Genomic DNA, 24,472 nt, shown 5'->3' on the forward strand with positions numbered 1-24,472 from the left:
GGAGATGGGATGCAAGAATAGGGGAGTGCAGGCTTCTACAATAGAGATATTCTGGAAATGCCCCTGGAATCTCCTCCCTTTCTTGGCAAGACCAGATGTCTGCTCTGGAGATCCCAAGGGGCAGGGAGGGGCACCAATCCCTCCATAACAGGGCTGAGGTAGATTGCTTAGCAGGCAATAATGCAGGTGGGAGAAACACTGGAACAACTGGGCTGAGGAAAGCACTAAAAGTTACTATGAGGACCTTAATTTTGAATGTGGACACTTAGCATGATGGTAGTCATCCAGCTGCTTTTGTGTCTGTAGATCTGGCATACACGGTTTGATTCCTGTTTGCATTCATAGTATTTATATTTTGAAAGAAAGAAGTATTTCCCCTTTTTTTTCCTCCTTCTTTTCCAAATATTTTGTGCAGACTATTTTACTAGTGCTCTGCCCTGTGGGAAGGTTCTAATTTAGAAAACATGGGCCAGGCTATGCAATGGGGCTTGGCATTTGCTCACATAAGTAGTCTTCCCTTTGCATAGGAATTGGACAGTGTAGTCTTAAGTATTTTAAGTGTGTCTCTGGTGCCCAGAGGCAAACAGATAGCGTGTGCTAGATATTAAACTTACATTGGTTATATGTATTGCTGTGGTACTGTGTATGGAAGGACTTGGCAATTTGGGTTTTGTTACACACTCTGAACCACATCGAGAGAATCCTTTCTTCAGATTTGCTGTTTTTACAGGCAACGTAAAAACACGTTTCACCACAGCCAAAAATCTTCTTCCAGGCACTGCAATAAATCACACGGCACGCTAGGCAGCTGGAAGTGATTGCAGATCTTTGGGGTGGAAGAATCAAACACATTTTGGAGGTTTCAGTCAACTACAGCAGCATTTTAAACCTCTGCCCTTCTGTTCTTAGGCTGTGTTCTTCCACCTCTCAACAGATTGTGCTAGACTTCGCCCTCCATACAAGCCACGGTGGTCTGCCTCAGGTTTGCTGAAAGCCTAAAGCACCCTCTTGGTTCTGCCAGCTCACAAAGCCAGTGCATCAGGGTTCAGGTCTCTGTTTGCTGGCAGTGGGAAGGAAGCAATAACAGGTCACCGTTTTTCCTTGGCAGTGCCTGGCTGTAGAGGGAGGTGTTGGAAGGCACGTGAGCTGAGGACACACTGATGTGCCAATGGCACAGCAGGCAGGGGAAGACAGATCAGACTTCACAGATGGGAAGGAGCCCAAGAGCATAAGCCAAACAGCTCCACAGCAGCAGTCAGGCAGCTCCTCTCCGAAAGGACCCTGGATCCTGCTCTGATACAGTGGCTGCAAAGGACAGAAATGAAATGTCCTACCACCTCTTTCAGAGACTAGAAATGGATGACTGGCCCTAGCCAGAGAGCACCGACAAGGATGAGGAAGCAGGAAGGTGCCGATGACTGGCAAAGCCTGCCAGAAGGCTTTAAATCTCCAACACTTTTCACTTGAGTTGTGGCAACTGGGGTTGAGAGGAAAGAGGATGTCCTCAAAGAGCTAGAGGACAGAATGAAGGACAAATAAGGGTCAGGGACAAAAAGGGACAAAGGAAGAAACTCCGGGAGTTCCTACAAGAAAAGATCACCAGAGTGAGCACTCCTGCCAGAGGGGACCTATGTGAGCAGACTCCCCCTCCCAGAGTCAGGGGGGTGTGCATGGACCAGGGACAGGGCTGCAGCCTTCTCTTGCTGCCATGCCTCTGCCTCTCCAGCTGGAGGGCAACCTTCATGACCAGAAATAGAGGCCTTTTACCCCAAATCTGTCCTGTGTAACAGCAGGAGCCATCCTCAGCCTCAGTCCAAGCAGAGGTGGGATGGCTGATGACGTACCGGTGTTATTAATCACAGACAGGCTGAGGAATGCTCCCTTGGAACCGGGGCTTTCTGCATATGGATTTCTGAGACCAGAGGGATCGTTAGCTCATCTCGTCTGACCCTATTGGTAACAGAGGCAAGAGAACTTCACCCCAGGTCCCCCGAGAGCCCAGCGAGCTGTATGTGGCTAACACCACAACAGCGTTCAGCCCCACTCTGAAGACACAGGAAGGATCAGGGCTTTCCCCCCTCTCTTGGGGAATGTGTTCCAAAGGCTAATCAGTTCCACACTTAGAAATCTGTTTTCAGTTTGAATTTCTCTGACTTCAGCTTCTAGACTTTGTTTTTTTGTTTTTTCATTTTGCCTTTGCTAGTCTCAAAGCTACATATTTGTTTTGTCTGAGGGACTCTCAGGATGACTTGAGAGCAAGTAGCTTTGTAAAACAGGGAGATGCTCACCAGAACCTAGGACGGACCCTCATCGTGTAGCATCATCACAGCAGCTCCTAGGTAACATCCTCAGAGGTAACATTCCCAGCTGGTCCCAAGAAGCAGGGACATTTCCCATGCTGTCTTCTGACCCATACCACACCAGGGCCTAATAAATCCAGCCCACAATCAGTGTCAGGATGGCTGAGGCCATGAATGCAGCTGATTTCCTTCAGCTTGCTAATACTGGAAAGCTGCCTATGAAGAGAGCCAGATGTGCTAATAAGGTGGGTTCATTTCTAATTCCTAGGCAGTTTGCGGATACATTGCCATGATGCTTTGCTGAGGAAGCAAGAACCAAAACTTTCACATTCAATAGAAAAGGCCTGATGAAAGGCACAGCAAAGTGCTCCAAAGAACATGGGGCCTTTCCTTAATATTAATGTGTAATTTTGTAGCTAATTACTCCCAATGCATTTCCCAGTGGCCTGGGAATCTCTGAGTGACCATCTGCACTCACAATTACCTGCTCAGTTTTTCATAATCTCTTACTAAATCATTGCTGGATTTGCAAAAGCATCATCAGTCATCTGAGTTTCCTTTTTTCCATTTTTTGCATGTCTCTTGCCTTGCGTCAATTTGGCCAATAAATATGCACTGAATAAAAGCTCGGTAAGGCTCAAGCACCATTTCACTGTTATGAGATATTAAATTATCCCTAACCTTTTCTCCAGAGTTGTACATGGTGCTGGGATTCACCTGTGTTGTTGCAGTGGATGGACAGAGGAGAACTGGCGTATTGGAGCAGGGCAGCTGTGGAGAGAGCAGGGGGAACTGAGGAAACACTTTCCCCCCTGCCATGAGGACTCGGAGGTGGGGGAAGGCACTGACAAAAGCCAGTTTTCAACTCATGGTTTTGAAACTCACAGCAAATTCCCTATAGATCATCCAAGTTGGAATTATATCTCCAGGATCTCAGGCCAGTCCTACAAGCCTCTAAAACCATTCCCCACCTCCAAACTGAAGGTTGACTCTGCTGTGCCCTGGGAAAACCAGCCCCAAGGAGGGTGGTGTTCACAACATCTGCTCTTTTGTCAAATGCATCCCCTGACACCATCCCTTCCCCAGCACAGATGACGATGGCATCCCTGTTCCTGGAGCAAAAAGAGCTCACAGTTTTCAGTTCTACTGAAGTCAACCTGCTGCAGAACACAAATTGGGGGGAAAAAAAAGTTAAAAAAAAAAAGTTTGGGCTTCTGTTTAGGGAGCAAATGGTTAAACCTTTCCTTTGGAAGATGGCACATTTCAATCTGCTAGGCTGCTGCTCCCTGCCAAACCCCGTGGGCACTTTGCCTCAGGTTCTCTGCAGAGAGTCTGAGCCCATGGGGCGACATGGAAGCATCCTTGAAACTGGACACAAACTACATCTGAATGTTTTTTCTGATGTGAAGATTTTTGCTGTTTGTATGTGAGGAAAAAAATTAGAAGCAAGTAATAATTTCATTTAGATAGACATTTTTATTAAGAAAATTTTAAGTGCATACATATTTATGGGAGAAATTACAATATAAAAGTGTTTATTTTCAAAATATTCTGTGAAAGGAGTAATTTCAAAAGTGTAATATAACTCCTCCATAAAAGCTGCCTTACAGGAACGCAAATACAAAACCCTTTTCACATTATTTGGGAAGATATTTCTTTTTAGTTAATAAAAATATAAAGTACAATATTTACCACATTCTGACAACACTGAGTTCTTAAGGAGTGGAAGATGGGAGGTTCATGCAGTCCTTTCATCATGATACATGTTTTCTTCTCTGTGGCCATCAGAGTTTCATGTTCGCAGACAAGGCTTGTCTTGGTGGGATGTTGATAAAGAAAAAAATTCAGATTTTTAGGTGATGAGTTCTCAGAAACCCCTGGTTACATCACTGAAAACAAGTTGCCAGAGAAAAGAAGAACCCTCTAGATGCTACAAAGGGAAAATAGCAACAAAAACTTCTATAGGAGCTGCATTTTCAAGGTAATGTGTATATTTGACTTCGAATATAGCCTTCATTGCAAAATGAACAGTCACCTTTGAGCAAACACCTTAGTTAAAAACACATCAGAAAGTCAGCCTTCATCCTTCCTCAGGCAGAATTCAGATAAGATATTCATACATACAAGTAGAAAGCTAGTATAAATAAAAAATTGGCACAGCAATAAATACCATCTATTCTTAAAAAAAAAAAATAATCCAACCTTAGGATTCGACAGCTGCACTTTGAAAATACCACACATGATGGTTTCACATTTATGGAAGCTGCTTTTTCAGCACCAGTTTAGTGTTATCTCTTTTCCCTCCTCCTCTTCACATGTTGTCCCTACATCACTCCCATCTCCCCACTCTTCCTTTCCCTGATTCGGTCTTTGGTCAACAGTTAAAGGCAGAAAGGAAAATCAAGTGCTCTCCCCAAGCGAGTTTTTGCTAGTGCTGCTTCTCAGCCTGCTAAGACCGTGGTGTGCATAAGAGGAGCAGCGTGCAATGCACAGGATAGCACAGGGAGCTTGGGGCAGCTGAGTGATTGATTTCTCTAGTGTGAAGGGCACGGCTGCTTTTCCAAATGCATCATGTAAATAATGTCAGGCAAAGAGCAAAGCTTCCCACTCAGGGTTGAATTTTGGTCTAAAGCAAGAGAAAGCTTTTATCAGGTTCTCACTTAAGTCTTCAGTTACTCCTGGCCAGGTCCGTGCCACCCCTGCATTCACACCGTGCTCAACCCTGCCCAGGCAAGGGAGGGCCATAGTGCTGGCCCCTGAGAGCATGCCCTGAGTGGTCTCAGCTACAAGAGTAGTGAATCATCACCAGCGCAGCAGTGTCAGGGCTCAGGTCACAGTGTGAGTCTCAAGAAATGCCAGAGGCAGACAGCCCACAGGGCACCCAGACAACCACCACCTGGCCGTAATTGTTCTCTAGCCTTGCAGGGAGTCCCTTTCCTTCCTACTGCTACTCATGCATTTCTCGCAGGAGCAAATGCCCTTCCTTTAGCACAGTCCAGACCTGTAACACTCACTAGTTTGCCCCCAAAAGAGAAGGTTGACAGGTGATCCCATTTCCTGCAGTACCTCCACTACTTGGCTTTACTGTGCAGAGCTGGAACCCCAGGGTTTGGACCAGGTGCTCTGACACTGCCCATCTCAATGCTTCTGTGGAAGTAGTCTGTTTGCCCGGGCTGTAATGTGGGGGTGGCATGTGCCCAGAGACCTCTCCCCGCAGGTGCTAACCCCAGATGCACTCCCTGTTAAGGAGGACTGCAGCAGAGCGCTGGCAAGGCTGTACAGTCACACCTACCTACCCCATCTTTTCACTGGAAAGCCAACGTTTCCCCTAGAAACAAAATCTTCATGGCCCCTATCATCATTAGCAAGGTATGCTGTTGAATCAAAATCAGAGATTATTTAATTCTCTGTTTACTCAGTGGCAATCAATCAGACCTCAAGCTATCCTTTGATGGGAAGCGTGTGTGAACAATGCACCTTCCTGGGCGAAAAGGACAAGCTCTGCCTGTGTCAGAACCAAGATTCTTCCACACTTTCCCCAAAGTCATTCTTGCCTTTGACACTCACATGTCTGCCGCTGGCAAACCACTAGCAATCGCAGGTGCATGTGTGGGGACAGGAGATGGAACCTAGGATATAAAGAACAGTCCAGGGAAGATACAAGAAACTCTAGTTTTCTCATAAAAGTTATTTCTGTCTTTACCCTTACAAGAGAGGATCTGATCCTACTCACATTAAATCAACACTCCAATTCTCATCAAGTACAGTGGTACCAGACCTTTCAAAACAGAGACACAATCTACTTAAAGCACCAGGCTGGTAATGATAACCATAGAAGGAATGTCAAAATCACACACACACATTTTAGGCACAGCAGTTGGTTTCTACTTTAAAGCAAATGAGGTGATATGGTCCAAACTGATGCACTCTCCATAATAGCACTGTTTCACAGAGAGGAAAATACTTAGAAGATTTTTACCTGAATCCACATGGAAATGAGCTAGTCCCTAGCTAGCCAAAGTGCCTCTTTGGCACTAAAGATGCCTGCCACAAAAAGGAGTGCTTAGTGAAACACCCCTCTCAGTGTTCCCAGCGCAGGCTGCAGGGAAGATTCCTTTTGAAGAAACGCACTCAAAAAAAAAATACAATTTAAAAACATTTTTTTGTTTACAATACATACACAGATACATACAAACACAAGCATTGTCCCGCACAAATATGCTTCCCCCCGGATCCCAGTGCCCAGCATACCATGATTATCACAGTACTGCAGGTGTCTTTCCATAGACTATATAGCAAAGATACTGTGTATACAGGTAGGAATCGGGAGAAAGAAATTTCTGGCTGAGAGAGGGGATTGGTGCAAGAAGCAGTACCTGTCCCCGGGTATACTTTGCAAAGGAAATTCCAGAGGCTATCCTGTTCACCAGCAAACAGGGCCATGACAGCTGATGAACAGTGAGTGTTGGCCTTCATTTCCACACCTGAGAAACACCACTCCTTCAGCAAACTGGGCAGACCCTCTCTTGCCCCAGGCATCTCTTTTCTCCAAAGATATGGCCAGACATCCTCTTCTAGGTATCTCCGGAGCAATCAAAGATGTTACTGCCCTCAGGTACATGTGACCGCTCAGTAGCTGAGGCTACAGCGTTGCTGGTGAAGGCTCACTGAATGCATCTCCGCCTACTTCAGTAGAAAGCAAACCAGGCGAGCTGAAGCCATCTCCTGTGGATGGGTGGGAAGAGACACCTGGTGCGTGGCAGCGTATCTGACTCCTCCAGCAACTTGCAACATGCTTGTGTGGTTAGACCTTTAATAACCCATTCCTTTTTGTGCTAAAATTTGTCATCAGAAACACAGGAACATAGGAAATGCCAGGTGACATCAAATAAGTGTTGTGGCTGCTAACACACACAACTACTACAAACCAAGTACTAGCACCTTGCAATACCAGATGTGCATTGACCCAGCTGCTCGCAGCTGTCACCAAGATCTCTGATCTTCAGCGAAAGGCTTTAGCCCTGTAGCCCTGAGTTTAATCCCTCACCCAGAATACCTATAAATGCCACCCATGGTAATGCTCTTCACTTTCATCAATGTCTGATGCTTTTTAGCCTTCCTATGTTCTTGGCCTCGATGACTTCTGGAGGCAAGGAGTTCCTCCACTACTTACACAAGATCATTGCACTGTACAGTTCATGTCCTTCTAAGTTCAAAACTCCAGGAGACTTGCATGAACCAAAAGAAAGTTAAATAAAGCAGGACCTCTACATAACAAAGGAAGTATAAAATATTATATAATAACATAGGGTTAGTTTAAATTCATATCTGCCCTCAGTGCTAGGTAATAAACCAACCTGTATAAAAACATATTTTTCTCAAATAGTTACATCTTACTATATAAAAATAGCACTGTGAAAGCAAGCCAATTTGTGCAAAAAAAAACCCCAAAACCCAACCCCACAACAAAATCCCAAACAAAAAAAAACCTTTGGAAATGCATGAAGCGTTGCTTTTGTGCTGCATGATAACAGTGAAATGTATTCATTCCCTAATACTGGTTATCTGCTCTCTGGGTCCTACAGTAAGAAATCCTGTAGACGGCTTACAATGCTTGCCTCTTACATCTTGAACCTCCTGTTGATGAAGAACAGAGTGAAACACTATTAAGGTTTGTTTCAGTTGCAAAAGCTTTGATATCAGGCCTAGTCAAACAGCAAATCTGCATCTGGGCTAACCCAAAAGCATTTCTTTTGCAGCCCCTCCAAACAGTATTTGGCAAACATTTTGGGGGAAGTTCTCCACAAGGAGCTACTGGGTCCCAGCAGGGGAAACCCAGCAATGGGAGTTATTTTGGGCAGGTTGTGCTCATCACAGTTAGTAAGGTGTTCAGAGCTAACATAGGAGGAAGGCTGGCTAAGAAGCTTATTCTGGACTTGAAAGCCAGAGCGGAGAATTATCAGTGGGCAAAGAGACTCGGCAAAAAAAACAAAAAAAAACCAAAAAAAAACAGGGAAAGGAGGGATTAATCATTTGTGAGCAGCACCGGTAGTGCAGCAAGTGGCACTGGGAATGCCTCTTCTACCTGCCCCTACCCCACAGCTCTGCTGGAGATCATGGACTGCAGCTCCACAGGGTGCCAGGTCTCTGTGAGGATGGTGGAACACAGAGGACAGCCCATGCTCTGCTCTTGGTGTTCAGCTCCCACCGTGGTGTGGCTGGAGAGCAGAGGTCTCCGAGTGTGCTGCCCAGCCAGGAGCCATCCCCATGGCCTCCCTGCTCTGGGACCTCACCTGCTGTGAGCAGCTGGGTAGCATGTCACAGCTTGTGGTGACCAGCTGCCCAGTGAAGGTGGGACGACGGGGAGGGCGAGCAGCCACTTGCTGCACAGTAGATGTGTGAGGCGTTAAGCGCAGATGTAGGGATCTCAGGGTAGGAGGCAGACAAATTGAGTCTCCCATGCTCAGTGTGAGCACGGTACCCAGAGGGAGTTGTGGGTTAGGCATCACAGCAAAGTGCAAGGGTATTGTGTGCAGGGTTCACTCAGAACAAGGAGCCAATCTGTGCTGGTGGCCTCCAGGTTTTGTCTGAAGTGACCCCGACTCCTGCTCCAGGCTGATCGGCCTTTTGCAATCTAGACGAGGTCACGAAGGCTGAGTTACAAGTGTCAGCGGGTGAACACCAGGTATTCAAAAACCCTGATGTCCCAGGATGTTTTTTCTCATCTACAGGATCAGAACAAACATCCCTTTCAATGTCTGCTGGACAACTAAGACTGTGTGACCACAGCCAGAGACAGCTGTGACTACTCTCAGTGAAGGTAGTCTCGCAAAACTCATCCAGGCATAAAGAGGATGACTAAGCCATGAGCAAAATTTTCCTCTTTGAAGATATCTTTGCCAATATCCCACACTAGTAACCCTACTTCTTTTGGTGCAGAAAGGCAGGGGACACCACCCTGGTAGGAAAAACACAACTGGGACATCCAGAGCATTGACATATGTAACACCATTCTCTGGGACTTGCCTAGCATCTCCCATAGGAGAGGTGAAAACCAGTCACCAATGCACCAAATCATGTTGTCACCACCCAGTGCTGCATTTGTCGTTAAAAACCACCAGTGACAAATTCACAGCTTTATTTATAGTTTAACTCTGTCAGTTTGGTATTGGAGGAATATGGCCAGCCAAAAGAAATAGGGCTTCCAAACCTTTACCCTGTTTTTGACTTTGGCTTTGCTTCAGGGTTATTTTGGCCTCTTTGGGTGTCCATTTTCCCATCTCCAAAATGGGAAAATTTTCCCACCTCTGTTGTGGCTGAACTTTCCCCCTGTTTGAAGAGGTTTTTTCTATATAATACTCCTTTGCAGGGAAGGTACAGATGTTACCCTCAACAAATACGGGGGAAAAAAAACGGAGGTCTGGATAGGCTAATATATTTGCCCAAGGTCACATAGGGTGGTCAGTGGAAGAGCAGGGACTTGAACCTGAGGTATCCCAGCTCAGAAACTAATGCCTCCTACCATTCTTTCTCCCTGGAGACTTTACTGGTGTTGCACGGGAAGGGCAGAGTGGGCCCCGTTTCTTCTGTTGCTTTTTTTTATGAGTGCGATGACGTGGTCTAAATTAAAAGAAAAATACAAAAAGACTGCCATAAATTATCCATATACAAAGGCCTTATTCACATTTATCCTACGGTCCCTTCACATTTTGCTGGCAGGGTGCAAATGATGATAACATCCCCTTTCATATACCCTCTGCCTCAGAGGAATGCTAGGCAAATGAAAGTGCCCTGGTGACAGGACATTTGCAAATTCTGAGGTCAGAACAACTCTTTCTCCCAAAACACCAAAGCCCCCCCTAAACACCTGCCAGAACTTGTCAGCCAGGAGCCTCACCATCCACATGGTACCCCCTGAGGTACAATGAAAGCAGAGCAGAGGGGGGCTGGATTTCTGGCTTCCCACCCAGCATTCCCACTGACATCAACAAGAACCAGTGGCTACTCTACGGGATTTGTGGGCATTCGGTGCCTTAAAGCAAGGCTGTAAAGGTAGCCGCCTACATCATCCCCCACCATGTGGGGCATTCACCCGGCGCAGTGGAGTGCCAGGAGGTAGTTGTTCTGGCGTCTTGTGCTTCAGCCCTTATTTGCAAATGAGGTCAGAAATTAGGAAGAGCTGCCACACCGGGGTTTACAAACACCATGTAGGAAGGCAGCAGCAGGGTTTGGCTCCCATCACAGCCAGCCCCTAGAAGTTGGGAGTTTCCCCTCCTTTTTCCCAGGGGGCTCAAGGGAAAGGTTTTTCCTATTTGACTTTGTTATCTTCTCCAGATCCATCAGCTCTCTCGTCTGTGCCAGCAGTAGCCTCTGAGCTTAATGGACTCCAGCATCTCGGACTGAGGGAAGTTCTGAGGTAGGACTGCGTTAACATGACAGTGGACAAGCTGGTCTCTGTTTATTTTGGGCTCTGTTAACTCCGCAAGGGCCTGATTTTGCATATCCTTGTGTGAAGGGAGAAGGGAAAGGCAGTCAATGTGCTGTAAATGATGACTGGAATTGCCTGGAAGTGATAAAGGATTTGTTAGCTATTTCAAGAAAGGACTGATTTGCCCCTTGTCTATAAAATGGATGAATGTTGAATGATGGTGGCCACAGCAGCTGCACAATGATTTTTAGAGCCAGTTAAGGAATTTGGGTTCCTGACAGCCTGAATGCGTTTTACCGATGTCTCATAAGTGTGTATATTACATGGAGATGTGATGAATATAAAGGAATAATAAAGACTAAGCAGCATTAGTGAGCAAAATAATTCCCTACCAAAAACCATCTCTGGTTTCACAATCAACTGTATTGGACTACTATATTCTATGAACTTTTCCTTGCCCTTAGCTGCAGATTATAACACAGAAGATACTCTCATATTGAAGCACTGGTATAGATCAAGATGACTTGACAGTTTGGATTTTACTTAAGCAATTACAAGAGCCCTTTCTAAAAAACGTATTGATTTTATTCCAGAAAAATAAATTCCCATGTACAATTGGGTTTTCATAACATGAAACAATTAGCCATTTTATTGCTAGTGCATATAGGGTAATGTCACATTTCATACAATTTCAGTACAAGTGAAAAAATATAATATATGGCTGATTGAAATTGATAGCTACATTAACATTTATAGATCTATATAGATTTATTTTACAAGCTGTTAGTAGTTCAGAGGGATATCGGTGTTTTAAACTACCAACATTCATATGGCTCCAATTCAAATATATGAATTGTTTGATGCGCTATAAATATATTCCAAAGTACATTTCATTGAAGAAGTCAAAGCTGTGCACTAAAATATATCAAAAACATGCCTTGTGAAAATGCTACAGACAGAGCTCTGACTGTCTGCAGAGCATGAAAATGCCACTGGTGCTAGCATTACTAGTTGGAAAATGAAAACAATGCCATGATTACAGGATTAGGTGATGGAGATATATGCTTTCTGTCATCTTATTTCATAGAGCTGGGACCAAATTCTCTTCTGTCACTCAATGTAAACCAGGATGAAATCCACCAAATTAGCAGAATTGCTTCTGGATTAGTGTTAGGTAAACAAAACCCAGAATCTGGGTGGAGATCAGGCACGGGCTCACTGGTTTCAGTAGAGCTGGCCCCAGATCTTCACTAGTGGAAGTGAGAGCAGAACATGTTCCAGATGAGTTGTTCCCCTAAGTCAGACAGGCAGGATCTGAGCACATAATCACATTTGCCCAACCCTACTTCTTAAGTGCCTCCTAAGTTTCAGGTCTTACGAACAGCACCAAGGGCTTCATTGGGGATGACAGCAAACAGAAACTTAGGCAGGGGCTTGAAGATTTTCCCAAGTTGGAAAACAAAGTAGCTGGAGCCCCTAGACAGCATGGGCCACATCCTGCTCTTAGGTTCATTTGTGCCTAAATCCAAAGTCGTCCTGGCAGCATTAACCTGGATTACCTCTGCAGAGAATTTGCCCAAAGGACAAGAGGGCTGAGTGCTGGCAGCAAGAAGGCACTGAGCATCGGATGAGATGGGAAGAGCTGTCAGGGCTGGAATCACAGTCAGTTTCTTAGCTGGCTTCCTTCCCTCCTCCTCCTCACTCTTGGCCCCAGTGTGGTCCCAAAAGGAACACATGGAGGAATCTCTCTATTTCTGGTAGCATTTTTCCCCTTGCTTATTGTAAAAACACAGGGGAACAAAGATGGCTATTTTTTTTTAACTCTACCTCTTGTTTGGCAGATGTGTTTACAAAGCAAACAGCGGAGGGCATTCAGCTACCTGTACAGCCTCACATCTGCCCTGGGGCCATACCCTTCTCCACACTTCTCCAAGAATGCATTGCTTTTGCAAATGACTGGATTCCAGCCCTGCCTTTACCCTACAGATGCAGGGGGGGGGCAAGGTTCAGTGCGGTTACAGCCAGTTACTGAGGGGTGGGAATGTGGTGGCAAGGGTGGCAGGGATACTGAGTGCACAGGTAGGCTTGTTGGCCAAAATGCTGCTGCTGGACCAACTGCAGCCCAGGGCTCTGGGCAAGCAAGGAAATGCTTTGTACCATCACTTGTTTCATCTTCCATCCCAGGAAGGCTGGAGCCCTCCCCTGCAACTCAACACAGAAATGTTCTCTGTGCTGCTCTTGCTCATGGTAAAATTGAACTGAGATAGGTTGGGTCCACCTCAGAGTAGCCATGATCACCTGCTTTCAAGGGGAATAAAAATAGATTTTAAAAGTCTGAATTTGCCAAGTATGGCTGGTGTTCCTCTGGCCTTCTGGGAGACCCTTATTCATGGCAGCGCACCTTGCCTTGGCCGATATTAATAGCGCTCCGCACTGGCCAGCAGAGAAACAATTTTTAGCACCAAGACCCCCTAGGCCTCAGCTGCCTGTGCAAACAGACCCCCAGTGTAACATGGAGAAGGGGCTCCAAAGAAACTGGAATGATATAGAATCTGAAGTAAGTAGTTTGGCTTGGGGAAGGGGGGGGCATAAAGGAAGCACTTTCCTTGGGAGAACGGCTTTTTTAAAAAGAGGATGAGTTGGGGACCCCAGAACAGATTCATTAGGATAGGTTTTGCCTCAAACCCTGGCAAAATTCTTAGTTTAACATTTAGGATATACTAGAAGCTGTTGTTTTTATACAGACTAGGTCAACTCCAAACCCATCTTCAAAACAATATCTGATTCCACGAGTGCTTTGTCCACATGGTAAAAGCCAGCCCTTAATGTTCTACCCTTTAATAACTTGGGATGTTAGCTGTTAAGTCCATTTGTCTCTTGCCTTACTTGTTTAAAGCTTTCTCCAGATATTCCTGGATCCACTTTAACTTGGGATCAATGCACACTTGCTTGCTGTTGCTCTTGAGCCTCGCACTGCCAAAGGAGAAAAGTCAGAGTGAGTCTAGTGTGCAACGCTCCTCAGCCCACACCCACCATCCTCCCCTGGATGCCTTATTTTCTTTGGCTGTCAATGCTGCTCTCAGTTAACCCATGAAGAGGATGGGTTATCCCTGTCATCCTCGAGGCACCTATTATAAATGTCCCTGGTTTCAAAGCACTGGTACTATCTGCCTCCTCTGATGCTGATTCTTATGGTCTGTACTGGAATGCATGAGGTGGTTGGACAGATACAGAATTCGAGTCCAAGTTTTCCAATTCACAGCTGGGCTGCCAGTTCAGTGGCAACAGCAGCTAGATTTCATTTGGAAATATTAATATGGTAAATATAGGTCATTTTTGCAAGGAATTAATTAAGAACAGCTTTCAGATTCAACCCAAAATTGAAGTTTCATAGGTTTTGAGGACAGACACCAAACCATACCTCTTGGATGTTCTGAAAGGGTCACTCCTTAGCTTTTTGTTTTATACAAGACTGAACTAACAGGTTGCAGGCAGGAAGACAACTGGAAGTACCACAGTGCCAGAGGCAAGTTTTCCCTCCTGTATTCACTCAGCACTGGAAACAAAAGCAGAAACCCCCTGAGGGGTTTCTCCTGGATGTCCAAGCTGCACTTTCCACACCAGACTGTTTAGCTAGTTTGAATTCCCTGTGAATTTGGCATTTGGGCTATCTGCATCTTTCATACAGAAGCAGTACAAATAGCTTTTCACCGGCATCAGCAGGTCTCACCCTCCAGGGATCTCGGGGCCTCTCGAGAGTGCTGTGATCCCCCTCCTTCCCCAAAGCAACCTGCCTCTGCCTCAGCTGCTCAGAAATTTCCCCTTAAACAGCCTGCCTGCCATGCAAAAGTGCCAAGAACAGCAATTTCATGGAAATACCCATAGGAATAAGTTCAGTATTTGTTTAAGCATTTTGCTGGATTGAAGCCAAAATGTTCCCCACTTTATAAAATTAAATCTGCAGAATATAAAACTATGGCGTAAGAAATAACAGGTCAAAAAGGCTCCCTGGTCTGAAGTTATGCAACAACACAGTTGTAACATAAACACATCGAAGATCCAGTCTTGCAAGCCCTGCGCCAATAAAGAGATGAATGGGCCTAATTCATATTTCCCTTACAGCAGTGCCAAGCTGGAGTATTTCCAGTGAAGTGATACCAACAGAGAGTAAGAATGGATTTGCTGATGTTAGCAATGCCTGGGAACTCTTGAGCTGGCCTCACAGGGTACAGAACCAAAAGCACACATAACCAGCCTCCAGCCACATGCAATGCAACTCCTCTCACCTAATATTAAGACACTGCTTGTTTTAGACATTTATTTCTGAGCCTGTCAGGCCCTGCTCCTTGTACAGTCACAGCAGAGACCTAGGTAACTGTATGGAGTGTTAATCTGAACTGGTTTAGGTGTCTGCTTTAGGATGCAATTAATTGCATGCTAAAAATGCCTATTTCCCTGTACTGAAATCAGGGAATTTAGGGTGGGCTTAGTACAAGCAGACATTGACAGAGGAGATTTCTGGGTTTGGAGAGATGACTTGCAATAGAACCAAAGACAAAAGCCTGCTCTTAGGCTTTTTGTTCAGGTACAATTCCCCTCAACCATAAAGGGGAATGCACTTGTGCAAAAAAAATACAAAATCTTTCCTTGAAACAATATGATTTCACTGAGATTCTCTATTCCTGAAAATGGTAGCTTTTAAGTTACTTACACCTTCACTGTATAATGCATATCCAATAAATTCACAGTGTGCTTAAAACCATCGAGATGAGAAATTTATATGTTAGTTTTGATTCCATTTCAGTTTCTGTTTCGATAAAGACTTAGTTTGAACTCATGATGTTTCAGTGGTATTTGGAGGTAAGTTTTTAAGTACCTTACTTTTTAAAGTAAGGTACTTTTTACTTTGTTACTTTTTAAAGTAACAAAAAGATGGTGAACTAGGTTCATGTGTTCTGTGTGCCACTAAATCACATTGCAAACAAACACATTTGGGTCAGGAGTGGACAAGAACATGAGTTGTCTGTGTTTCTGCATTTCATGCTCTTATCTCTCTCCAATGACTATGATCCCACGTTAATTAAGAGATAAACGTATACTCTATCCTGTCTTAAATGCCTGTCAGTTTCTTGAAACTACTCCAGAAAATTCCAAATCCTCTACAAACCCTTAGCGCTGGGACCCTTATAACATCCATTGACAGTCCCAGAGCACAAATCCATACACTATTGCATTTTGGATGCTTGCCTCCGAAACTGTTTATAGGTAGAGATCAGAGTTAGTCACAGCTGGTTTTGCCATCTTTGTGAAAGGAAATTATTTCTCAGCTGAGGCTTACATTTTTCTCACTGTCCTCCACCAAATCCTAAGGCAGAATCATACATGAGAAAATGTGTATGATCTACCCAGAGTGGTTTAAAAAAGAAAAAAATCATATGACTAAAAACTGGTTAATGAATGGATACATGCTCTTCAGTATATCTGTACATTCCTGAGAAATCTCATGAAACCACATCAGTTTTCTGCGTGCAAAAGTATTTTGGATGACAAGGAATGGATTTCTACAGCATTTGAGTTACAACTGGAAGAGCTCGACATGGATCGAAGACAGACCTACTGATGGGAGCACTGCACAGAAACCCAATCTAGTCACTGAGATCCTCTTACACAGATCAACAGAGGTTGATAGTAGTAAGGCTGCCTTGCAATGAAAAGATGAATGCTATTTTTTTTTCTTCTGAAGATTTTGAATTTTGGGAGAGGAGGGAGGGGGTCACCCATGAACAAATGAACCAAAAAGACCTTCCTAAGAACACACACATGCACACACAAATCTACAATCCCATTTTTCCTGAAAATCAGTGTTTCTTTTTCAGCAAAAATGAAGAGTTATTTTCCATTGGGAACCCATCATTTCTGTCCTGCTGTGACCTGTGAGTTACCAGAGTCAGTCACTGCCTGGTAAGTGTGTCCCTAGATCAGGCCAGCACATGTTTAGGGTCTGTACCTCCTGTGGAGGCAACACAAAATCCAGGAATTCCTTTTGCTTGTTTAGCTCCTCTCTGTAGAGAAGTGGAGCATTAGAAGACTCAGACCACTGTAAAGTCTGTTCCTCAATGTGTCAAGCTCCACATCCAAGGCAATGGACAGCCTGTCTGACATTCCTGCTCACATACCCATGGGGGAACAGGACATGGGATCACATAGTCACAGGGAGATCACAGAGGTAGAACACAGCTGGGAAACATCTAGCTGGGCTCCTATGTGTGGGGTAAAGCAGGGTCCAGCTGTATCTGACACATAGGGTGAAGAGGTGAATTGGAAATCATGGCAGGAGACAGACCGAATTGCAGCCACCAAAGCTGGAACCAGCTGTGTGACTCTTCTTTTTGACACCTGAGACTTGCACCCAGCTGAAAAGACTAAGAGACTTACACAATCTGAAGTGAGCAGTTGGGTGTGGAGAGGATTTTGAGGTGCTTAATGTTGGCTCTTGCCACGTTGCTCTCGTAGAATCGACAGGGGCATCGGTAAGTCAGGCTGACGGGTTTCTCTGCGGGACATGGGGAGAGAAAGGACACGTTACTCCCTCTTGCTCCTGGTCAGCAGCACAGATACAGAGACCTGGGCTGACAGAAACTCCCTCCAACCAGGCAGGTGAAAAAAAGCAATAGAAAAGCTGTAGCTTTGGGAGAGCATTTGCCCACAGCTCACAGCACAATCCTTTTACCCCAGTACCCAGTCTTTCAATAATGGTGCGTAGGGTTTTGGAAGACAAAAGAAGAGGGCGAGAAAATAGAGATAAGTAAAGAAGAAGAGATTAGCATAAGGAGCCGCTCCATTGTGCAGGGATGCTCCTGGTAATTAGACAAGATAAAGGCCAAAAGAGGGGGCACTTGTCCTCAGTGTTGTTCTCGTCAAATGATTTTGACCCGAGGCCAAATAAGAAGGTAGCCAGAAGAAAGCGATGAATTCCAAAGAGTTCAGATCAAAACGTCTCGGCTCAGGTGCAGGCTTTTCACGGGGGACTTACTGGCTACAGAAAAGCCCTGAGTCTTTCAGGCTTTCCCAGGGCCCAGCGGCTGACCTTTCCCCACTACAGCCAACCTTTACTCCCGGCCAAGATATTCGCACAAGGAGGTGCGACTCGGAGATGCGAGATCACAGTGGTTTTGCAGGAGAGATTTGGAGTCTTTTGAAGTCCCAGCCCGTGGCAAAGTAATGGCAATCAAGGAGAGTTATCAGGCAGTGCGTTCTCCATATACTAATCAGGGACCACCAGACTGGATGAGAGTTTTGTCACTGGCACCACTAGGGACAGAATTAAGTTTAGCCCCCTAGGCTAAAAATCAGCCATGTATATATACATGCAGAAGTGAGAAAAGCAGCCTGGCGCACACCACGATCCTACTACCTGATTTCTCCATGGGAGAGCTTAATTGCTGGCAACCAAGTGCACATAAATAAGGTCCTCACGCTGTGTGTAAGCTTCAAAGCTCCATGCACGCTAAAATACAAACACAGAAGCCTTGACTGGAAATCTAGAAGGAGCTGCCTAAGATTTTAAACAATTTCCTAGTGGAGTGGTTTTTAGCCTCTGGGAGGAATTAAATTCATACACCTAACCCATAAGGTCTGGCTCATGCTGTAGATGGTCAGATCTATATCTGACAGGGCTTTAGATCCCACGTGGCAATCTGCCACCCTGTTTATTTAGCTATACAGGAGCGCTTGCAGCATCCAAACCCAGTTCCCTTACAGGCAGATGGAGAGCTAAAGAGCAGGGAAAGGCTTGGAATCCTTAAACTGCCGTCTAGGAAGGTGAGAAAAGAGGCAGCTTTTCAAAGTGCAGCTGATCTGCATACATTGCACATTTACCAATGACTGTCTCTAGCACTTATAACCCCAGACAACACGGTGAAATTACCCTGTCCTCAGGAGGGAAAACCCTTTTTTCCAAGTGTCTCTACCAAGTGATGAGCCAGAATCAGATCCCACAGGCAGATGGGCAGAGAGGAATTCATCAGTGGGAGCAGAGTTCCTCCAGATTTACACCAGGATCTGGACTATAAATTAACAAAATTGGAGGACTTTTTCTATCAGTTTTATGGCAGTCCAAACAGTGATATCATCTATGAGTTAATAAATGGGAGAAGCTCCCATCTGCAGCGGGAGGAGGAAGGAGGGCTGCAGGGTGAGCCTCGTGAACACGCACAAGACTGACCAGTGCTCATGTGGAAAGGAGGGAGAAAGGCACTAGGATTTCCCACTGCAAATCTGTGCCTCGTAGCTACATATCAGTGCATTTGTATTGGAAAGGGAGGCTAAAATTGAATGCAGTCATACAACAACGCTCAGCACGGCTGCAGGGGAAGTGTCTCTGCTAGCTTGTACCAACCAAGTTTAAGCAAGCTTTACCCTAAAAAACATGCAAGAGATGGAACTGCTCAGATCTATGATCTGAGAATGCAATCCTGTCCTTTCTGAGACTGGGAGAGGGACTTTCGAACCCATACCACTTGAAATCAGGAGCAGAGAAAGTTTAACCATGACTAACACGTCCATGAGTCCCAAAGTTGCTTCCTGCCCAAGAAAGGGCATCCAGCACAACAAGGAAGAGGGGAAGCCCCAGCATTCAGTGTTCTTCTGTCACCCCAACGCAAGGTGGAATGACAACTCCCCTCCCAGCACAAGAATTCCTTTGGTGTTTCTGTGCCCCTTGCTTGGTGATCAGCAACAGGCGCTGAACACCGCGGAGCGGCAGCACAGGCACCAACCGGGTCAGGTCTCAGCATCACTAACAGGGAACCAATATCTCCTGCCACTGCCCCTCCAGCACTCTGGCTCTGAGAGCTTGTCTATGGCTCACCCTAGTCTCAGTAAGGCTGAAACCCAGGGAAAACTAGTGCATGCGGCACATCCGAACACATGAACCCCTGTCATCCTAAAGTAGGAGAGGGAAGGGGCCATTTGGGGGCCATAATTTGGGAAGGGGACATTTCTGGTCTTACTCTGAGGCTTACAAACACCTTCCTTGTCTCATTTCAAAATTTGAAACAAATTGTTCCATGCACAGTAGAGCTGATTAAGTCAATTATTCTACAGATTTGTACTGCAGGAGTTAATGCTCTGTGGGCTCTCTGCTGTCTAATAAACACTGAGCACAAGCTGAAGCCATTCTCTCAGTAGGACAAATTAGTATAGTCTGTTAATCGCACTGTTACATGAAAACACCAGTTTTCATGAAACTGATGGTACATAAAGATTTTGAGACCTTTACCTGTCTGACACATTTGGTTAAAAAAGGTGAATATAGTCAAAAGTTACAGAAGAGCCAGACACTATTCAGACATCTCAATGTCATTCCTTCAGCCTTATTTCCTTAGACGAAAAGAAAAAGAAAACACCTCTTTTGGTCTCAACTAGAAGGGTTCAAAGGGTTCTTCGTTTGGGGTTTTTTAAATAATAAATAGTTTTACTGTTTTCTAACTCCAAGATGAGTTTGGCTGGCTCTGAACACCCACTGTTGCTGGCAAATTCTCTCTAGAGACAAAGCGCTCACAAAAACCTCCCTCACAGGCTGGCCACTTATCAATGCTGGACAATACCTGTTTCACCCCATAGGGATCTGCCTTGCCTTACCCACACTGGAAGTGGACAGTAAGGAAACAAGTGAGTTGAGAGTTCTGCTGTGAAGTTACCAAGTTACAGTAACTTGCTGTGTGGGCTGTGAAGCTCTGGGTGCTTGAATGGAGAGGGAAGCTATATCCAGGCAAGCAGGCTGGGCATGAACAGACAAAACATTTGATGGAAGCATCATTTTACTCCTTTCATCCAAGGGTGCATTTGCCAATATCAGGAGAGGGCTGGCAACCTTTTCAGACTAGAACAGCTCCATTTCCCTGGGAAGTGAGGCCATGATAGGCAGATACAGCTTTACCAGGGTGGCTAGGAAGGATTCAGAGCTCACCTGCCCTCCAGGGCAAGGTAGCCCTGCAAGCCCTCATCTGGATCAAGGTTGAGAGCACTATGTGACATGCGAAGAAGTAGGCAAAAAACTTCACTCTTATCACTGCAAGCCGGTGGGGGTCTCTCACTAGTTTTTCTATAACCCTTTTAAGCCGTTTCCTTACTCAGGTAGCCAGGTCCCGACACGCTTACCCTGCCAGAAAGTTACCCGCTGCCGTTTGCTGCCGGCTAAGGAGCGCTGCCGCGCAGGGAGCAAAGCGAGATGCAGACGGGCAGCTCTGCCCGCCTGCCAGCCCTGTGTTAAGCGCTGCCAGAGGGGAGGCGAGGAGAGGGAGAGCCCCTGAGCCCCCGGCCCCCCACTCCCGCCCCTCCAGTCCGGGTCGCAGAGCCGGTGCGGGCCGGCAAAGCTCCCCCAGCTCGCTCCAGACCCACACTGGCCTGCAGAGGCGAGGGGAGCCTGCTCTGGGTACCCGGGCACCCCTCGGGCGTTGTGCGCTCCGCGGGGCGGGGGGCGAGGGGCCGGGGCTGGCGTAAGCGGCGGGGGCCTGAGCCCACCTGGCCGGGTCTGCCTGTTGGAGCCTCTCTGGGTCAGTGCTTGCTCCGTGCTGGCTTTTTGTGCGCTTCGCAGGGACGGGGCTGCTGCTGGGACAGTACTGCGGAAAGGCATCGGCGAAATTATCGGGAGCGATCAACTCTCTCAGGCTAAACAAAGAGGGCACCGGAGGGCATCCTCTGCCGCCCTGGGTGGGGAACACCCAAGTTTCGGTCTCCAGAATGGGAGAATAAGACGGGAGCGGAGGACTGAAAGGGCGCTCGTTTCCTAGCCGCAAGCTTTCGACGAGGGGACAAAAGGTGGCAAATCTCTGCCGGGCGAGAAGCCAGCCGCAGGAGGAGCGCCCGAGAGATGCCCAGAGGCTGCGGGCAGGACTCCCGCCCCGGCACGCGTGGGGAGTGCGGCTGCCCCGCGCGGTGCCCGCTGTCCCGGACCCCCGCGGCACGGGGCTCCCCGCTGCCCGCGGAGCAAGAGCCGCAGGTTGCCGCGGTCTCCGGGGCTCTCCGCTGCGGCCGGGCTCCGGGGGTGACGCGCAGGACCGCGGGGCCCGGCGTGGGGCGGGAGGCTGTGAGCCGGCCGCAGCGCGGTGCGGGAAGGACAGCCGCGGTGTCGCTGCCTTAGCGACAAATGCCGCCGCGGCAGCGCTCGCCGGCTGCCAGCCCGCCTTTCCCCAGACCTCTCGTCAGGGCAGCTCTCCGCCCCCCCGCCCCGAAACCTCTCCGTGCACCCTCGCCGGGGGTGCGGTGAATGCCTGCTGAGTGACCACTTTGGCTCGGCTCTGCCCTGATCGAAGGAAGATAGATCACGACAGAGGATAGAAAAGGAACAGAACAACCGCCTGTTTCTCATTTCTTGTAACTTTTAGGGTTGCCTTTTTAAAGGGGAAACCGATACGCGTATTTTGCAACCAAACCACCTCCCTGCGGACCGAGCGCTGTTGAAAGTCTTCCCCCAGCCGATTTCAATCTGGGATAAGTTTGGCAAAGCGGATCGCTTTGACCAGCCTTCTTTTGAAAAAAAGCGAGCGAGCGAGCGAAGGAGGGAGGGAGGGAGGGAGGCTGCCTGCTTCCAGCTCACAACCGCTATCGCCCGGGGCTCGCCAGACGCGCACATCTCAGCGGCGGCGGGAGCCAGAGCCGGGACAGCGGGCGAGCTGCGGCGAGGGGGGGGAAGAGCGGGGATTTCCGCGGGACCGCAACTCCCGGCCGGGCTCCCCGGCGCCCGCAGGCAGGAGCGGTGCGAGCGGCGGGCAGGCAGGGGGAGCGGCATCGCCCCGGCAGCTCACTTACCCTCCGAGAGGGAGATGATGGCCAGGGCGAGGGCGAGCAGAGCCAGGGCTCGGAGGTCCATGCTGGGGCGGCTGGCGGGGCGCGGGGCGGGCGCTGGACTGCTCGTCCCGGCGGCTGCGGCGCTCTGCTGGAGTCCCCTCCTCCTCTCCCTCTATAGAGGGGCCGGGACCGCCGGGGCTGGGGGAGGGGAGCCAGGGGGAGTAGCTAGCCTATGATTTATTGCCCGTGGCATGTTATTACATCCTTCCTCTGCTAAAAATGCCTGGAAAGGAACCAAAAGAGCGAGGGCTCCGCTCTTCGCTCCGTCAGGCCGGCAGTCTTCCCCCCGGGCTCAGCGCTTGGCCCAGCAGCCCCGCGACCCGAGCCCCCCCGCGGGACGGCAGCGGCGGTGCGCTCCCCCCGGGGGTCCCGCCTGCCCGGCGGCTGGGGCTGCGGGGAGCGGCGATCACGGTCACTCCATCCAGCCCGGGCCGGGGGCGAGAAAGTTTCCTCACCAAACTGAGCCAGCCCCGGTCCCTTCTGGGCGCGCCGGCCCCACCGCTCTTGAACGAGAGCTGCTGGAGCTGGGACAGCTGTGGGGACGTACCCTGTAACGACTGAGCCGGGATTCACACCGGGAAGAGGAGGAAAATCCCCCTTTGCTCCCGTGGGAGCGAATCTAGATTTACACCGGCGCCCTGGGCATCACATCCAGCGCCTCACACGAAACATCTTCCCAGAAGTTTATCTGGGGATTTGGGGGGGGGGGGGGGGAAGAGAGAGAGGGCGGCTTTCAGTTTTTGCCTCTGCACGCTGGGCTCGAAACACCACCTTCTCCCCGTATTAGCTGAACCCAGTTGTACATTTGCTGCCACATTTCGCCTCCTTTGTATTGCAGATGCCGCCGGGCTCCCTGGCACCTCGGCTGAAAGTCCCTACAGCTCTGCAGAGCCCGGAGGTCTGAGGGGTACCGCTTACCCTGAGCTATTACAGCATTGTCAAGTGTAATTGACTTAAGCATGTCCTCGCTGTCTGCAGTCCAAGCCCACGGGGCCCTGTTTGTTGCCATTCAATACTTTAAATAAACATTGAGGCTTTGATTGAATTTGGACCCCTCGGCTGCATTTAAAACAGGCGCCCTCGTGTAAGGTTGGGACAGAGAGGGGGGGAGTGGGTAGAGCTAATCCTGGTCTGGAGGTGTTTAAAGGACAGGTCCACGATGCCACCAAAGACAGCAGCACAGCAGGTTAACACTCTGGGTAACTTCAAACTCTCTCAGCCGCAGCTCATGAGGTTGGAAACGGGGGGCCCAAATCCTGCACCTGTGCTAACAACCCGTGGCCGCTTCACTGAGGACAGCTTGTTTCTAATGGCCAGGGCAAATGCTTGCACTGACACTGGGTCATGGACTGGCTCCCTCTCTGACACACACATCCAGCTCCTTAAATCTAGTTATTTGTATTTCTTTGACCCTGCTTACCAATGAGCGCTGAATTTGTTTAGGCTGATCTGCTCTCCCCCCTTTCTTTTAGGTAAGCTAGCACAGTAGTGCAGGAACCCAATGCACTGGAAGGGCCAATAATTGTAACTAGTGCTGTGAGCCTGGCTGCAACTGCCGTGACACTTGTGACATTCTGCAGGGATGGGAGAAGCGAATCGTAATCCCACTGCAAACACTGCTAGGAGTGCTGCTGTCCCACCAGTGCTGCGGCTGGCACATGGGGACATCCACACCGCACTTCACGTAAGAGAGTAATAGCGTGTCTTTGCTGTTGCTATTGCCACGGAGGAAAACAGCCCAAGGATCTATGAAAGAGACTGAATGGATGTGGCACGAGATCAGAGTTAAATCTGAGTATCAGTCTCCCCCTTGGCGTTCCCAGACACGCACAAGTGTTGTAACTGAAGGGAAAACTGGCTAGATCCTAGGAAATACCTGGACAGACCTTTGGAG

The 24,472-nt window shown here is 47.8% G+C and overlaps 1 protein-coding gene across 3 annotated transcripts; it reads right to left on the reverse strand.

The window, feature by feature from the left end:
* Positions 1–3,756: 3,756 nt before the first annotated feature.
* On the reverse strand, positions 3,757–22,701 carry CXCL12 (C-X-C motif chemokine ligand 12). Of its 3 annotated transcripts, XM_052799551.1 has the most exons (5): positions 22,540–22,701; positions 17,164–17,281; positions 13,615–13,701; positions 9,823–9,920; positions 3,757–7,937 (listed from the first exon to the last, which is right to left on the reverse strand). In XM_052799551.1, the coding sequence occupies exons 1-5, from the start codon at positions 22,598–22,600 to the stop codon at positions 7,906–7,908; spliced, it is 396 nt and encodes a 131-aa protein (XP_052655511.1). In that variant the 5' UTR covers positions 22,601–22,701; the 3' UTR covers positions 3,757–7,905. The 3 variants fall into 3 exon arrangements, with proteins under 3 accessions (XP_052655511.1, XP_052655512.1, XP_052655513.1); XM_052799552.1 differs by lacking the exon at positions 9,823–9,920 and having other exon boundaries at positions 22,540–22,694; XM_052799553.1 differs by lacking the exons at positions 3,757–7,937; positions 9,823–9,920 and having other exon boundaries at positions 11,292–13,701; positions 22,540–22,694.
* Positions 22,702–24,472: the final 1,771 nt, after the last annotated feature.

Source organism: Harpia harpyja, chromosome 10 (genome assembly GCF_026419915.1).
Source record: "Harpia harpyja isolate bHarHar1 chromosome 10, bHarHar1 primary haplotype, whole genome shotgun sequence".
Lineage (NCBI taxonomy): Eukaryota > Metazoa > Chordata > Aves > Accipitriformes > Accipitridae > Harpia > Harpia harpyja.